The sequence below is a fragment of the Chelonoidis abingdonii genome, chromosome 1 (genome assembly GCF_003597395.2).
Source record: "Chelonoidis abingdonii isolate Lonesome George chromosome 1, CheloAbing_2.0, whole genome shotgun sequence".
NCBI lineage: Eukaryota > Metazoa > Chordata > Testudines > Testudinidae > Chelonoidis > Chelonoidis abingdonii.
Window position 1 is genome coordinate 341,558,156 of NC_133769.1, and position 13,768 is coordinate 341,571,923.

The 13,768-nt window shown below is 44.2% G+C and overlaps 1 protein-coding gene across 4 annotated transcripts in view; it reads right to left on the reverse strand.

Annotated features, from left to right (window-relative positions):
* CFAP300 (cilia and flagella associated protein 300) overlaps positions 1-13,768 on the reverse strand; it is a 37,545-nt gene that overhangs the window by 13,812 nt on the left and 9,965 nt on the right. For all 4 annotated transcript variants that reach the window (XM_032762880.1, XM_075061715.1, XM_032762879.1 and 1 more), the window contains exons 4-5: positions 3,726-3,892; positions 1,998-2,170 (exon numbers count right to left, since the gene is read on the reverse strand). In XM_032762880.1, coding sequence (XP_032618771.1) covers positions 1,998-2,170; positions 3,726-3,892 — 340 coding nt within the window. The remainder of the gene's footprint in view (positions 1-1,997; positions 2,171-3,725; positions 3,893-13,768) is intronic.

A 13,768-nucleotide genomic window follows, 5' to 3' on the forward strand; every position in this document is an offset into this window, starting at 1 on the left:
AAGGTAGTTGAGAGGCAAAAGGAATGAATAGTGTGGAGGAACTAATTGTAGTCTTAGCACTTTGTCCAATGTCATTCAACAGCATGGGAATAGGAACAGCTGTAGTATAATGCAGAGAGTAAACTAAGGCTGGGGATTAGAGCAGCAGACAGCATGTTGTGAGTGTGGAGTGAGGGAGGAGAAGATAAAGTTTCTGTTACTGTTAGCTCCTTTCTTGCCATGTTCAGTATTCCTGAGGTGCCCATTGGAATACTCTGTACAGTACTATGGAAACCATATAGCCAAGCACCACATCTACACTACTTAAGAAAACTGCTGGGATTAGTTGTGATACTGTAACTAGTTAAATAAACTTAATATGTAACACTATGTACATGTTAAAAAGAATATGCAAAACAAACTTTAGAATAAAAATCTCTGTTTCAGTATCTTCCATCTGTTAATCGGGTTGTTTCAATGGCAGAAACTGTCTTAACACTACTTCCCAATGAGAGCTCATTTTGATGATTTCAGTATTATGGAACTGAATCAGCATGCCCACTGGAAAGCGCTGGACATGAGAAACTTTTAAAATTGTTTAGAATGGAGGATGATTTAAACTTAGTCAACCAAAGTGGTTTACAAAAATATTTAAAACAAGAAAATTCCAACAGGTAAGTAAATTCTTCCAGTTTAAGGCCAGATACAGCAATCCTTATTCACAAGTGCCATGGAATTCAATGGAACTCCTTACTTACATGAATAAAGATTTCTTCTTCTGGCATTAGTGTCTAATTTATGCACTGTGTGGCTAGTCTTGATTTTTAAAATTTTGCAGAATACATAACTCTGAACAAGATTTTTTAAATGGTCATTGTCAACCTATGATCTATCATTGACAAACAGAATAAGCAATAGTTAAAAAAAATTAAATTGATGTTAACACCAGATGCTGATTCAGAAAATATGGATTAGTCTCAAGCAAAATAGACAAGCTTCTTAATTCTCCAAACCAGGCAAGAATGCTCACTTTAATCCATTATGTTAAGTTAAGAAGGACCAGATTCTTACCTTTATTAAGTAGTATTTACTCTGCAAAAGTCTCACTGATTTCATTATGAATATTTAAAGCGTAGGATACTACTACCAGCATAATTAAGGGTGGCAAAAATCAAGACTTAAATATTTTATTCCAGGTGACTGTGAAAGAACCAACATTTCAACCCAAAGCACCTTGTTTGGGCCTGATTTATAAGACAAACGGAGCTTGATTTTGCAAGATGCTGAACACTGGCCTCAATCCAGCAAAATTATTAAGCGCGGGCTTGTAGGGACATGAGTTGTCCCATTGACATGTTTTATGTATCCTTTAGTGCTTAACTTCAGTGGGATTATTCACATCCTTAAAGTTAAGCATGTGCTTAAGAGTGTTGCTGGATCAGAGCCAAAGTGGTCAGCACCTTATAGGACTGAGTCCATAATGCAAAAATAAAAATTTCCATTAATATCATTTTAACAACTTTCAAACTAGCTATTTTGAATTGTGAAAGCTACATGCACCAGGGGATAGGAGATGACTCAGAAGTCTATTCTCCTAAGAGTAAAATGTTAAGCTCAGAAAATAATAACTTTATTAGGAACTTAAATATTTCCACAATTGGTTGATGTGATTTTATCTACTACAGCTGGAGCACTTAATCTGGTTTCAATGATATTCCCCATTTTCCATATGTAGAATAATGACTGGAACCAATCAAATGGAAATAAACTATACAGCAAATATTTATAATGTGGCAAAAAGTTCCTTTATAAGAGAGTTGCCATTAAAACTGTATTATTTTGCTAGTGAAGCATTAATGTTCTGTTTCAACTTATCTTTGATCTTATCGCACAAAGTATATTCATAAGATTCAAAGAGCATAATTTTCAAAATGTGCACATGCAATTCTATGCACAGCTGCACATGTAAAATTTTGTATGCATTTCTGAAAATCAGATTCTAAATGCAACAACCTTACCTTACAAGATCTTTATATAAAGCCTTTGTAGTTTCTAGGTATGGACCAAGCACATCTTCAAATTGACAGAGAGTTCCTCCAAGGCAAAGATGCTTAAAAAGACAGAAGAGAAACTCCTCACGATTTGACTGGCTGAATAAATCAAAATGGTCAGAATCTTCCAGAAGCAAAACCTGGAAAGGGGCAAGAAAAAAATGTCAATTTCATTTTCTAATATGAAATTTAAAAAAAATTAACAAATGCAGCTATTTTGTTGTATGTTAACCACAGAGACTGATCATTTAGGAATTTCCATTATTTACATATAAAATATGGGAAACTTTTTCAGTCAGGCAGAAATCCTCACAGTGGATATGATTTTCATTTACATGTTTTACATCTGAAAAATGCATTAATAGAATCACAGAATCGTAGGACTGGAAGGGACCTCGAGAGGTCATGTAGTCCAGTCCCCACAAACTCCCTACACAATTTATTCCAGTGCTTAACTACCCTGACAGTTAGGAAGTTTTTCCTTATGTCCAGCCTAAATTGCACTTACTACAATGTAAGCCCACTGCTTCTTGGCCTGTCCTCAGAGGTTAAGCAGAACAATTTTTCTCCCTTCTCCTGGTAACAACTTTTTATGTACTTGAAAACTGTTATCATGTCCCCTCTCAGTCTTCTCGTCTTCAGACTAGACAAACTCAGTTTTTTCAATCTCCCTCATAAATCATGTTTTTAGACCTTTCATCATTTTTGTTGCTCTTCTCTGGACTTTCTTCAATTTGTCCACATCTTTCCTGAAATATGGTGCTCGGAACTGGTCACAATACTCCAGTTAAGGCCTAATCAACGCAGAGTAGAGTGCAAGAATTACTTCTCGTGTCTTGCTTACAACACTCCTGCTGATACATTCCAGCAGGGCCGGCTTTAGGAACTGCGGGGCCCAATTCAAATACCCGGCAGCAGTCCAGGTCTTTGGCGGCACTTTGGCAGCAGAGGGTCCTTCCTTCACTCCAGGTTAATTAAAAAATTAAAAAGGTGCCTAAGGAAGGAGTCTAAATCCGGCCCTGCATTCTAGAATGGTATTTGGTGTTCTTGCAACAGTGTTACACTGTTGACTCATATTTAGCTTGTGATCCACCATCATCCCCAGATCTCTTTCTGCAGTACTCCTTTCTAGGCAGTCATTTCCCATTTTGTATGTGTACAATTGATTGTTCCTTCCTAAGTGGAGTACTTGGCATTTGTAGTTATTCAACTTCATCCTATTTACTTTAGACCATTTCTCCAGTTTGTTCAGATCATTTTGAATTTTAATCCTATCCTCCAAAGCACTTGCAACCCCTCCCAGCTTGGTATTGTCCACAAACTTTATAAGTGTACTTTCTCTGTCATTAACTAAATAATTGATGAAGACATTGAACAGAACTGGACCCAGAACTGATCCCTGTGGACCTACTTGATATGCCCTTCCAACATGATTATGAACCACTGATAACTACTCTCTGGGAATTGTGAGCACAAATCTAAATAGTTGCATCTCTACCTTTCAGATCTGTGTTTAATGCTTTCCTATTCCAGGCAGTAGGGATAACTGTACAACATGCCAGTGAAACATCCATGCAAAATCTGAGAATTACTTAGCTGTATGCTTTGGGGACAGCCACAGGATGGCAAGAAGTGACTAGCAGTGACTGACAGAGGTATGAAAACCACTGAGAAATTCTTAAATGCTGTACTGACCTTTCTTAACTCATCTGAGATGGGAATGCCATCATAATAGTCATCATAACACTTAACAATATGGCCAGTTTCTCTAACAACTTCTTCAGAGTACAGTCGGTCAAAAAATGACATGGAAACTTGTGTACAGGGAACAACTGTGGCTTCAATTTTTTTCACTTTGGTACCTGAAAGATGACAGTCTTCATTAACAGGGAAAACCTGAGGTGAAATACAGGATAACTTCCCCTTATTAAGGGTTCCACAAAAATTCAAGATATATTTTCATAAGTGAACACAGCATGCACATAATTACTCCAAACAAAACCATGTTGAGAAATTTGTAATATATGCAATTATGGCTAAAACAAACAAACAAATACAATAAACCATATTTAGGAGCTAAAGATTTTTAGAGGGAGAGACAAGTGTGCAAATAGCTGTAACATAGTCTTGTATTTAGACAAGTTTCAGCCCTATGCACTTTTTCCTGAATAAATAAAGACTGCCATGGACATTCTTAGACAAAATATATGGCAGCTACATGAGGAAGTATGTAGAGCTAGGTCCCATCCTGGAATGTTTTCTTCATCATGTCCAGCCTTAGAAGTTCTGAAGAGTCAACTCCAAATTTGAACAAACAAGATGTAAAAGTCCCTAGCCACTACCAAGGCCACACAAACTTAAAAATATGATGTTTAGCATTTATATTAATTGAAAGCTAATATGTCATTTCAAACATTTTACCATTAAAAAAATTCAAGACATTTTGAAATGTTTCTTAGCTTATAAAAGTGCCTTGAACTTCTTAAACCCACCACAAATCATTGTCTCATTATCCTTTTACGCTAAGAATGACACAAAAATCTATAAGACAAGAGGAAGTATTGAAGTTTGCCAGTGACCTCTTTGCATTCATAGGAAAAAGCAGAATACGTACCAGTAACTGGAATTTAGAATACAGTGCCTCTGCAGACCCACACCATGGTCACATTCTACACTTAGGCCTTGGCTACACTTGCAAGTTGCAGCGCTGGTGAGGGGGTTACAGTGCTGCAACTTACTCGGTGTCCACACTTACAAAGCTCAGCCAGCGCTGCAACTCCCTGTCTGCAGCGCTGGCTGTACTCCTGGTCTGCTACGGGTGTAGCGAATCCAGCGCTGGTGATGCAGCGCTGGTCATCAGGTGTGGACACTCACCAGCGCTGTAATTGGCCTCCAGGGTATTAGGAGGTATCCCAGCATACCTTTTCAGCCTCTCTGGTCATCGTTTCGCACTCCACTGCCCTGGGCTCAGGTGACCCGCCCTTTAAATGCCCCAGAATTTTAAAAATCCCCTTCCTGTTTGCTCAGCGAGGCGTGGAGTGCAATCAATCAATCACTGACCATGCCTCCACGCCCCAAACGAGCCCCAGCATGGAGCACTGCGAGCTGCAGGATCTCATCAGTGTTTGGGGTGAGGAAGCTGTGCAGGCACAGCTGCGCTCCAGCCGTAGAAATTATGATACCTACGGCCAGATATCAAAGTCAATGCAATACAGGGGCTATGACCGGGACGCGGTGCAGTGCAGGGTTAAGGTAAAGGAGCTGCGGAGTGCCTACTGCAAAGCACGTGAGGGAAACCGCCGCTCAGGTGCTGCCCCCACGACCTGCCGTTTTTACAAGGAGCTGGATGCGATACTTGGATGTACCCCACTGCCAATCCGAGGATCACGATGGACAGTTCAGAGCCTGGAGAGGAGGGGAGGGTGTAGAGGAACCCGAGAGGGAGGCTACTGAGGTGTTTGGAGACTCCCAGGAGTCATGCAGCAGGAGCTATTTTCCAGCCAGAAGAAGCTAGCCAGTCGCAGCCGCTGGACTTGGTAGTGAGGAACCAGCAGAGGAGCCTGTTCCGGTAAGAAGCTTTTATTATAAGGATGGAAATGTTTTGGGAGGAGGGGGGCTATGGCTGCCTGCAAGCATGCCTAGATGTGGAATAGCCCATTGATTTGGTCTATCACGTCGCGGTAATCTGCCTCTGTAATCTCTTCAAAAGTTTCAGCCAGAGCGTGTGCAATGCGCTTCCGCAAGTTTATAGGGAGAGCCACCGTGGTCCTTGTCCCAGTCAGGCTAACGCGTCCGCGCCATTGTGCCGTGAGGGGTGGGGGACGACATTGCTGCACACAGGCAAGCTGCGTAGGGACCCAGGGCGGAATCCACATAGCTGTAGAAGACCCTCCCGCTCTTCCCAGGTGACCCGGGCAGCGAGATAGATATCGGGAGGTTAAAAATTCTGTGGAAAATGCAGAGGGATTCCAGAGTTCAAGCAGCACCCCCCTGTTAAGTGCTATTTTCCCTGTAGGCTGCTCTTTGCTTTCCCCAAGTCACAGAAACCCCATGATCCAGATCAAGCAGCCCCCCCTCCCAGGTGAGCCCGCGTGTGCAAGATGGCTCCCAGGAGTACCTGCTGTGGCAGATGTGGATGTAGAGTTCAGTGCTATTTCCCTGTTGCAGTGGCAATGTGTCGCTCTTTGCTTTCCCCAATTCACAAAAAAACCATGGCATTCCAGAGTCAAGCAGCCCCCGCTCCCAGGTGAGCCGCGTGTGCAGTTTTTGCTAAGATGGCTCCCAGGAGTCACCTGCTGTGGCAGATGTGGGGAAACTCACCATTTGTCTCTGCAGCTGTGGCCTCTCTGTGCTATGCTCGCAATGTGTAAATGATGCTACAAATAGTCTTAAAAACATTAAAAAACACAGGCTCTGTAGTAAAAGTTTATCTCTCTGTGTTTTTTTTTAAAGTGACCTTGGATACTGCTCCATCAGCGCAGACTTCTGAAAAACTACGGAAACTTAAGAAAAAAACCAAGGAAGAATAAGGAGGAGCTGGTGAAAGCAGTTATGAATCTGTATTCCACAGATAATAAAAAGTTGCAGGACTGGAGGAAAATGAAAGCAGGAAAAAGAACAGGCTACCAAGAGAAAGGAAAAGGCTGCCAAGAGAAAGGAATTGGCTACAAGAAGCACAAATCGGCTGCTAAGCATCCTGAACGCCACACAGACCTCATGCAGTCAATGCTAGCCATGCAGGCAGAGCACTACCGTGCCTTCCTCCCCCCATCCCAAAGCTCAACCCATTGTGCCCCACTGTTTCCTCAAAAACCCCTTCTCCAGCATCCTGGTTCTTACCACCACCAGCTGCCCCCAACACCCATACGTTCACCTAACAGCCCTGAGAACTACGACCCTTACCCTATGCACTCAACCCCATCACCATGCAGCATATTAATCCTGAAGTGCAGCAGGCATTGCACAGCACTCAAGAAGGACATATTCAAACCTCTGACTTTACTGCTCATCACCCTACCCCCCTGCCCGTTTTATGTACTGTATTTTTAATAAAGGATTTCTTGTCTTTTAAAACAGTTTTTATTATTTACAAGAAAGTGTAACATACTGTACCACAAGTGAAAAATAGGCACTGCAAATCATTGCAACCACTGCACTTCACTCCTGTGGAAGGCACCCAACATTACTGTTGGCTTTCAGCCTCAAATTGCTCCTTTAAGGCATCCCTAATCCTTGAAGCACTGTGCTGGGCCTCTCTAGTAGCCCTGCTCTCTGGCTGTGCAAATTCAGCCCTCCAGGCGTTGAACCTCGGAGGTCCATTCGTCACTGAAGGTTTCACCCTTCCCTTCACAAATATTATGGAGGATACAGCACGCGGTTATAATCGCTGGGATGCTGCTTTCCCCCACGTCTAGCTTCCCGTAGAGACTTCTCCATCTCCCCTTTAAACGGCCAAAAGCACACTCCACAGTCATTCTGCACCGGCTCAGCCTGTAGTTGAACCGGTCCTTGCTCCTGTCAAGCTTCCCTGTATACGGTTTCATGAGCCAAGGCATTAACGGGTAAGCGGGTCTCCAAGGATCACAATGGGCATTTCGACGTCCCCACTGTGATCTTCCTGGTCTGGGAAAAAAAAGTCCCTGCCTGCAGCTTCCTGAACATGCCACTGTTCCGAAAGATGCGTGCATCATGCACCTTTCCAGGCCATCCTGTGTAAATGTCAGTGAAACGCCCACGGTGATCCACAAGCGCCTGGAGAACCATAGAGAAATACCCCTTCCGATTAACGTACTCGGATGCCAGGTGGGTGGTGCCAGAATAGGAATATGCGTCCCATCTATTGCCCCTCCACAGTTAGGGAAACCCATTTGTGCAAAGCCATCCAGAATGTCCTGCACATTCCCCAGAGTCACGGTTCTTCTTAGCAGGATGCGATTAATGGCCCTGCAAACTTGCATCACCACTATTCCAACGGTCGACTTTCCCACTCCAAACTGGTTTGCGACCGATCGGTAGCTGTCTGGAGTTGCCAGCTTCCAGACTGCAATAGCCACCCGCTTCTCCACTGACAGGGCAGCTCTCAGTCTCGTGTCCTTGCGCTGCAGGGTTGGGGCGAGCTCAGCACACAGTCCCATGAAAGTGGCTTTTCTCATCCCAAAGTTCTGCAGCCACTGCTCGTCATCCCAGACTTGCATGACGATGTGATCCCACCACTCAGTGCTTGTTTCCCGAGCCCAAAGGCGGCGTTCCACGGTGCTGAGCACGTCCGTTACTGCCACAAGCAATTTAGTGTCAGGCGCGTCAGCCGAATCTATTTCATCATCTGAGCTCTCCTCACTGTCACTTTGGAGCATAAGGAATAGCTCAACTGCCAGACGTGATGTGCTGGCAACATTCATCAGCAAAGTCCTCAGCAGCTCGGGCTCCATTTCTACTGAAATCACGCGGCAGACTCACAATGGCACCAAACGGCTGAAAAGGGAAGCGATGCAGCACGGGTCGTTGGAACAGAAGCAGGAATGACCCGCACCCTTCCGTCCCCTTCCCACAACCCACAGCGCCAAAATGGGACGAGGTGCTCTGTGGGATAGCTGCCCACAATGCACCACTCACAACAGCGCTGCAAATGCTGCAAGTTGTGGCCACACTGCAGCGCTGGTCGCTGTCAGTGTGGACACACTGCAGCGCTGGCCCTACACAGCTGTACGACCACAGCTGTAACTACCAGCGCTGCAAAAATGTAAGTGTAGCCATGCCCTTAGAAAAGATAAATCAAAATCATACATACAAAATGGGGGATAACTAGTTGGCTGTTAAAAAGAATCTGGATCACAAATGAAACATGCGTGAAGAACATGATGCAGTTGCAAAAAAGGCTAATATATTTCTGGAGTGTACTAGCAAAAGCATCATATGTACAACACCGGAGGTAATTGTTCCACTCTACTGCTCATGCCTACAGTGTCCACTTCTGGGTCTCATATTTAGGAAAGATGTGGATAAACTAGAGAGAGTACAGAGGACAGCAACAAACATGAAAGAGGTTTAGAAAACCTGACCTATGATGAAAGGTTAAAAAACAGTGCATGTTTACTCTCAAGAAAAGAAGACAGAGTGGGGACCTGATAACAGTCTTCTAATATATCAAGGGCTGTTCTGAGGATGGGGCTAGATTGTTCCTTTAGTCCACTAATGGTAGGATAAGAAGTAATGGGCTTAATCTGCAGCCAGGGAGATTCAGGATAGATATTAGGAAATGTTTTTTAACTATATGGATAGTTAAGATCTGGACTAGGCTTCCAAGGCAAATTGTGGAATCCTCATTATTGTCCGTTTTTAAGAACAGATTAGACAAATACCTGTCAGGAATGGTCTAGGTTTACTTGGTCCTGCCTCAAGACTGTTCCAGCCTTACATTTCTCTGATTCTGTGCCACGCTTGAGGGGCACTAGTCATTAACCATCACTTGCTGCATCTTAGGATCCAAATGTTTCAGAATCAGACTAGAAAAGGTCACGTCCCTATACCCATCTTTGTTTCCTCTCTGTTTCAAAAGGTCCTTAAAGGAATTCTCAAGAAGAGATAAAGAGGGTCACTGTGGCTCTGCAGAGGGAATTCATCCAGAGAACTTCAATTTCCACTGATTTCAGAATAGCAGTCGTGTTAGTCTGTATCTGCAAAAAGAACAGGAGTACTTGTGGCATCTTAGAGACTAACAAATGTATCTGAGCATAAGCTTTTGTGGGCTACAGCCCACTTCACTGAATGCATAGAATGGAACATACACACATACAGAGAACATGAAAAGGTGGGAGTTGTCCTCTTAGAGTTGGCAGGACAACTCTCAACTTTTCATGTTCTCTGTATATGTATACATATCTCCTTACCATATGTTCCATTCTATGCATCCGACGAAGTGGGCTGTAGCCCATGAAAGCTTATGCTCAAATACATTTCCACTGAGTTTCCATCTTTTCGCCTTCATGAATTGCCTCTGCAGATCCCTGCCACAGGGAATTAACCAGCAGAATCATAATCTAGGAAGGCTATGGACTGTATAGTTAAACATAATTAGGTAGCGCCCTATAGAATTGAATTGAGGATCTGAACTAGCTGGAGTCAGAATCTCCAGCATCACCAGAGAATAATCAAATTCTTTGTGAAGTTGTGAAATTCACTCTAAGTACAACATGGCAAATTTTAAGAATAAAAGACATTCTGAAAAGAGGCAATAAACACTGACACTTCTGACAGAATACACTTCTAATGTATCTAATAATGGTCCTCCATCCTGATCATAATAACTTGCAAAGTATGGCCCATTAGAAAGACTGACTCAAAAGGACATTTCCCTTGGGTTTCTCCTCATAAATTATATGGAAGATTTATGAAAAGATTTATTTTTTTCCAAAACAGTAACCAAGTCCCTTTTTAACATCTAATCCAGGGATCGGCAACCTCTGGCACGCGGCTCACCAGGATAAGCACCCTGGCGGGCTGGGCCAGTTCGTTTACCTGCTGCGTCTTCAGGTTCAGCCAACTGCGGCTCCCACTGGCCACGGTTCGCTGTCCCAGACCAATGGGGGCTGCGGGAAGCAGCACAGGCTGAGGGATGTGCTGGCAGCCACTTCCTGCAGCCCCCATTGGCCTGGGGTGGCGAACCGCAGCCAGTGGGAGCTGCTATCAGCCAAACCTGCAAACGCGGCAGGTAAACAAAGCAGCCCAGCCTGACAGGCGGGCCGCATGCCAAAGGTTGCCGATCCCTGATCTAACCTATTGAAATTCACCTCACTTACCAGATCATCATACAATTTCTTTTGTATTTTTTCTACGTGAAAATTGTTACCACTTAGGCAAAAGTTTGGCATGAGATTTCACAATCACCTTATCAGGGAACAGGGAGCAAGGAACATCAGCTTTAAAATTTGCAACTTCTTTCAAGAGAAAAAGTGTAGAAGACATCACTCTGGTAAGAATCAAAATTCAAATCCAGGGGCTGAGATTTCACAAGTCACTGAGAATAAGTGTAATAGACTTAACCCCCTCTCCTTCCCCCTCCCAAAAAAAACCAACCTCCTCCTTTTTATTTCCCATTTCAACTCCCATTTTGGAGTCAATAGGAGTCTTTCAAATGAAATTAACAGTAGCTGAATCAGGCCTCTAATTAGATGCAGTGAGACTGAAGAACCAAAAACTGATACGTAGTAGGCAGAATTGGATGCTAAATGACTACATATATAAAAGTAAACCTGCATTTTTTCAAAAATAAGCTTAAACATAGGGAATGGAACAAGTCTCTGTATCTCCAAATTGTTAGACTATAGAAAAAAAAATGTCTACTCTAAAATATACAGAATCATAGAAATGTAGGGTTGGAAGGGACCTGAAGAGGTCGTTCTAGTCCATCCCCTCACACTAAGGCAGGATTAAGTACCCTATACTCATTCATAAGCCGAATTTTTTTAGTAAAAAAGGGAAGTATCAGAGAAGGGGGTCGGCTTATGAACGGGTATAGAGAGGGAGAGGTGGGACACAGCCCCTCCCCCCAACAGAGGGAGCAAGGAGAGGCAGCACAGCCAGAAAGCCAGAGTCTTTCCACTTCTGGCTACGCTGCTCTCCCCCCAGCCTCCAAAGCAGCTGCAGCTCCGGGGCTGGCAGGCTGCATTCGTGACATTCGGCCCCGCCCCCCCAGAGCAGGCTGTGGCCATGCCACTGGAACACACTGCGGCCGTGCTGCCCGGCCCAGCACACTGGAACATGCTGCAGCTGCGTCGCCCAGTCTGGCCCGCCGGAGCAGACTGCGGCCGTGCTGCCCAGCTTGCTGGAGCAGCTCCAGCCAGATCAGAGACATCCTCCCCTGGCCCTCCCCAGAAAAGGTGGGAAAGGATGGGATGGGTTCCAGGCTAGGGCTGAGGTCATGTGGGGGGTGGTCACAGGGGTTACTCCCCTGACCCCTAGCTTCTCCCTCCCAAAAAATTTCCCCACCAATTGCTGTCACGGCCTGTCACAGTAAGCAGCTGGTGCACTGGGACACTTTGTTTACGTAGGTTTATCTCCGTGCCTGGGGACGCTCAAGGTAAACAAACCATCTCGGCCCACCAGCGGCTTATCCTCATGGCCCGGGAGCCAAAGCTTGCTGAACCCTGAATTATAGGGTCAGCTTATGAATGGGTTATAAAAATTTCCCATTTTTACTTATCCATCTTGGGGAGGTCAGGTTATAAATGAAATGGCTTCTGACTGAGTATATATGGTATATCTAAGGCCATCCCTAACAGGTGTATGTCTAACCTGTTCTTAAAAATCTCTAATGACTGGGATTCCACAACCTCCCTAGGTAACTTGTTTCAGAGATTAACTATCCTCACAGTTAGACACTTTTCGCTTACTACCCAACCTATATCTCCCTTGCTGCAAACTAAGCCAATTACTTCTCATCCTATCCTTGGTGGACATGAAGAACAATTGATCATTGTCCTTTTTATAACAATATTTTACATATTTTAAGACTTCCATATATGACTTCGTCACAGTCTCCTGAAATCCAGGAAAAGTTTTCTAAGCTTGTCAGAAAGACAATAGATGTTCATCCCCTAGGCATTCAGAAACCAAACTAACAATGGTAGATGGTGAGATTAAAGACTGTAATGGAGTCTCCTCTCCATTTGAGATATGAGATCTGGAACTAATTGGAGAGACTCAGAATTGCCTGGACAGGACTAATCAATCTGAATACCATCCCAACAGACATAGACTCATAGACTCATAGGTCAGAAGGGACCAATATGATCATCTAGTCTGACCTCCTGCACAAGGCAGGCCACAAAACCCTACCCATACACATTTATAACAACCCCTAACCCATGACTGAAAGATGCTTGGCTTGTAGCCTGCCAAGAAGGCTCGGCGGGATTGCGGCTCTAATATAATATATCAGGTGTTAGGACTTAGGAGGTGGGAAGAATGATAGTGGTAAGTTAGTACTAATGTAGGCACAAGGACAAAGTGGTACAAACTGGTGTTAGGAAGTTTAGAGCTTGAAATTAGATGAAGTCTAACCATTAGGGGAGTAGAGTTTGAAACAGGCGGTGTACCGATGAAGTAGTGGGGCAACGTAGACTTATCTGGCTTTAAGACTAAGCTTGATAGTATATGTAAGGATGTTAGATGGATAGTTTAATAGGAAATTGAATCCGATTATCGGCAATAAGTCTGCTCGAATCGTCTGTGAGAGTGTGGATGGGGAGGAACTGAGTACTGCAGAGAATCTTTTCTTGGGTTCTGGCTCAGTGTGAGTGCGTGTGCGCGAGCATGTTGCGAGTGGTTAGCGATCGCCTATTGGATCGGAAGATTTTCCTCCAGGGCGGATTGGCGAGGCCCGGAGGGGTGGTCGCCGTTCCTGTGCACGTGGGGCATGGGTCTCTTCTGGTGGATTCTCTGCAGGTGAGTGTAATGTGCATAATTTGAGATTCGATCCAGTGCAGGGAGTTCAGGGATTTGTATTAAATGTGCGGAGAGTGGGTTAGAGGTGTGTGGCCTTGCCTGGGCAGGGAGGCAGACCTAAGCTTAAGGCTTTCGTCGGGAGTGTACACGCTCACTGGTTCCGGCCGTGATACGCGCATTAAGAGGCTAGTTGTTGCGACAGCGCCAATGTGCGTCTAGCACTCTATCGCCTAGGTCCTTTGGGTTTGCCTTATCTCGAAACAAACAGTAGGTTTAGTTTTCCATCCAGCTTAAGC